This window comes from Cucurbita pepo, chromosome 1, assembly GCF_057944985.1.
Source record: "Cucurbita pepo subsp. pepo isolate OVF chromosome 1, ASM5794498v1, whole genome shotgun sequence".
Taxonomy (NCBI): Eukaryota; Viridiplantae; Streptophyta; class Magnoliopsida; order Cucurbitales; family Cucurbitaceae; genus Cucurbita; species Cucurbita pepo.
The window spans coordinates 12417205-12421417 of record NC_141798.1 but is presented as its reverse complement, the minus strand read 5'-3'; the positions used below and the strand labels follow the sequence as shown (position 1 = coordinate 12421417).

The 4213-nt window shown below is 45.5% G+C and overlaps 1 protein-coding gene across 1 annotated transcript; it reads left to right on the top strand.

Annotated features, from left to right (window-relative positions):
• The first annotated feature begins 314 nt into the window (after window positions 1-314).
• LOC111784337 (uncharacterized) lies at window positions 315-755 on the top strand. The gene has a single exon (XM_023665066.2). It carries the CDS (start codon window positions 315-317, stop codon window positions 753-755), a length of 441 nt encoding a protein of 146 aa, XP_023520834.2.
• Window positions 756-4213: the final 3458 nt, after the last annotated feature.

Genomic DNA, 4213 nt, shown 5'->3' with positions numbered 1-4213 from the left:
GACGACCTCCCATTAGAAGAGGGGGAAGAAGAGAAGCCGAAAGAAACTCTTCCCAAGAAGGGTCGACTACTTGACGCTATGCATTTGTACCACCTCCTGAACATGCAACTCCCCCACAAACCGTACCACCTCCTGAATATGCACCTCCCCCACAAGCTGTACCCCCTCCTGAATACGCACCACCTCTTCAAGCTGCACCACAGCCCGAGTTAGACCCCGCCACAAGGTTAATATTGGAATCACTCCAAACGACAATGCAAACAATGCTAACCACACAACAGGCCACGTTGTTAGCTACACAACAAGTCGCGGCAATGGCCACGCAACCAGCCAATGCGGCGGACATGCTACCAGTGGATGCGATAGCTATACAACCGGCCAACAACCCGCAACTGGACAGGGGTGCGAGTTGGTTAAAGGATTTCAGACGGTATAACCCCCATCCATTTGTCGGTTCAAAGGAAGATCCCACAGCGGCTCATATGTGGATTGCAAACATGGAAACGACCTTTGAATCAATGAGATGTCCTGATGAACATAAGGTGGCGTGTGCCGCGTATGTATTACAAAAAGATGCAGAAGTGTGGTGGTCGGACAATAAACAGAGTATCAACCCGGGTGAGGGGATTACAACGTTGGAAACATTTAAGGAAGCCTTTCTGAAGTATTATTATCCAAAGGAAACCCGTATAAAGAAACAACAAGAGTTTAATCACTTAACCCAAGGAGATCGCACGGTGGATCAGTTTGATTAGGAGTCCATGAGATTAAGAAGGTTTGCACCGTCATTAGCTGACATAGAAGACAAAATAGATGGAGAAATTTGTGGTGGGGTTGAACCCGAAGACCCGCCGCATGTTGGAGGCTTTTAACTCAACAACTTATGAAGAGGCCCTATGGATGCTCAAGTCCTTAGAGGAACCTCCGGAGGAGAAAAAAACCGGAGCCGACGATTGTCACAGGGAAGAAACGCCCTGTCGAGGTCGGAACCACAGAATTCCAACCACTGCTCTAGAGACCTCGATATCAGAATAGGCCACCTGCTCACCGCCAATAGCCCAATACCTAACACCGGAGAAGCCCTTGTGCCACGACTGTGGAAAACAACATGTTGGGAGATGTTTGACAGGCTCAGGTATGTGTTATATCTGCGGTCATGTAGGTCACTCGGCCAGAACTTGCCCTACAAGGAGCGCAGGAAATTCAAGGGAACCCCTTAGAGGACCGGTCATTCGAGAACCCACCATACAAACCCACCCATAGACCAGCGCATATACAACCACCAGTAAAGAGGCAGGAACGTCTAGCACCGTGGTGACAGGTACACTTTCTATACTAGGACACTTTGCATTGACATTGTTTGATTCTGGTTCTACCCATTCGTTTGTTTCTTTACCATTTGTTAAACAAGCAGGGTTCATAGTAGAACTCTTAATGCATGTATTGTCGGTCGGTACTCTAGCAAGGGTAGACCTAGTGACGAAAAATAGGGTAAAAGACGGACAAGTGGTAATAGTTGGATAAACCATCCACGTAGACTTCAAAAGTAGTGGATATGATGGATTTTGACGTCATACTAGGAATGGACTGGCTAGCCGAAAACTTTGCTAGCATAGACTGCCATAAGAAAGAGGTGATATTCACACCTCCAAACGGACTTACCTTTAAGTTTAAAGGAACCTTCACAGGTACCACCCCAAAAATAATATCGATGATGAAAGCGAGACGCCTGGTACAACAAGGGGGGTGAGCGTTTTTAGCCTGTGCAGTAAACACAAAAGGAAAGGAAAAACCAATAGACACAGTACCCATTGTAAACAAATTTATAGATGTCTTCCTAGAGGACCTCCCGGGAATCCCTCCACTGTTAGAGGTAGACTTTGGAATAGAACTGGAGCCAGGAACGAGACCCATCTCTAAGGCCCCGTATCGCATGGCACCAGCAGAACTAAAAGAACTTAAATCACAACTGCAAGACCTATTAGATAAAGGGTTCATTCGACCTAGCGTATCCCTTTGGGGAGTGCCAGTGTTGTTTGTCAAAAAGAAAGACGGCTCTATGCGTCTATGCATTGATTATAGGGAATTAAACAAGAGGATGCTAAAGAACAAATACCCATTACCCCGCATCAAATTAAGATTAAAAATGAAGATATACCGAAAACAGCCTTTCGAACCAGATATGGCCACTATAAGTTTGTGGTAATGTCTTTTGGTCTCACTAATGCCCCAGCGGTATTCATGGAATTAATGAACCGAGTATTTAAGGAATGCTTAGACTCGTTTGTGATCGTGTTCATAGACGACATCCTCATATACTAAAAAACAGACCTAGAACACCAAGAGCACCTTCGCAAAGCCCTAACTATCTTAAGGGAGAACAAGTTGTATGCCAAATTCTCCAAGTGCGAATTTTGGCTACGACAGTTTTCATTTTTGGGGCACGTAGTGTCTAAAGACGGAATCTTAGTTGATCCCAACAAAATAGAAGCTGTCACGAAATGGAAACACCCAACTACGGACATTGAAATACGAAGTTTCTTGGGATTGGCGGGTTACTATTGAAGGTTTGTTAAAGACTTTGCTAGAATAGTCACACCTCTCACCCAATTGACAAAAAAAAAAGGTGTACCCTTCGTTTGAGACGATTCTTGTGAGGCCAGCTTTCAAGAACTAAAACAAAGACTGATGTCCGCCCCAGTGCTCACGGTTCTAGAAAGTTCGGTGGGATACGTGATTTACAGTGATGCATCCAAAAAGGGGTTGGGTTGTGTACTGATGCAACAGGTCAAGGTGGTCGCGTATGCGTCACGCCAACTAAAGAATTATGAGAAAAACTATCCTACCCAAACGTAGTCGCTGATGCACTAAGTCGAAAAGCAGTACACTCGTCGGCCTCATCACGAGGGATCAACGAGTGCGAACTGATTTCGAACGAGCTGACATAGCGGTAGTAACGAAAGAGGTGGCAGCTCAAATAGCCCGACTGACAGTGCGTCCCACGCTCAGACAAAGGATCATAGACTCACTCACAACGTGAGGACCCAAGCCTAAACAAAATCCTAAACCAGTTGAAAACAGGCCCAGTGGACGGGTTTTCTAAGTCAACAGATGACGGACTATTATGTCAAGGGCATTTATGTGTCCCACCGGTCAGTGAAATAAAGAACGAAATCCTAACTGAGGCACACAACTCACCCTTCTCGATACATCCAGGTGGAACAAAGATGTATCAAGACTTGAAATAACATTTCTGGTGGCGAAGTATGAAAAAGAATATCGCGGAGTACGTGAGTAAGTGTCTAGTGTGCCAACAAGTAAAAGCCCCTAGGCAACCGCCGGGTTACTACATCCTCTAAGCATACCAGAACAGAAATGGGAAAACATTGCTATGGATTTCATAGTAGGCCTACCCAAAACACCAAAGGGCTACACTGTAGTTTGGGTGGTTGTCGATCGTTTGACAAAGTCGGCTCATTTCCTGCCAAGTAAGGCAACATATACAGTAGAAAACTGGGCTCAATTGTATGTTAAAGAAATTGTGAGGTTGCATGGAGTTTTGGTGTCTATTGTGTCGGATCGGGACCCGCGTTTCACGTCGGCCTTTTGGCGCGGACTCCAAAAAGCGTTGGGTACCCGCCTCGACTTTAGCACCGCCTTTCACCCACAAACTGATGGCCAAACGGAATGATTAAACCAAATCCTGGAAGACATGCCTCTGGCATGTGTTATAGATTTCACAGGGAGTTGGGACGCTAAACTACACTTAATGGAATTCTCATACAACAATAGTTTCCAAGCAACCATCGGGATGGCACCCTTTGAAGCGTTGTATTGAAAACGGTGTAGATCCCCATTGTGCTGGAACGAAGTAGGAGAACGAGAACTAGTAGGACGAAGAGGGATGCGCACCGCACAGAGTAGGCAAAAGAGCTACGTTGACGTTAGGCGTAGGAATTTAGAGTTCGAAGAGGGAGACCCAGTGTTCCTAACAGTAGCTCCTATGAAAGGCATTCTAAGATTTGGACGAAAGGGGAAGCTAAGCCCCCGATTTATCAGACCGTTCAAAATTTTAGAAAGAGTAGGTTCGGTAGCTTACAAACTAGTTTAACCACCTTCACTCTCAAGCGTACACGATGTATTTCATGTGTCCATGTTAAGGAAATATATTTCAAACCCTACGCACGTAATAGGCTACAAACCTCTCAAAATC

Excerpts from the sequence above, each read along its gene's own strand:
- LOC111784337 (XM_023665066.2), top strand. The coding sequence starts at position 315 with ATGGCCACGCAACCAGCCAATGCGGCGGACATGCTACCAGTGGATGCG.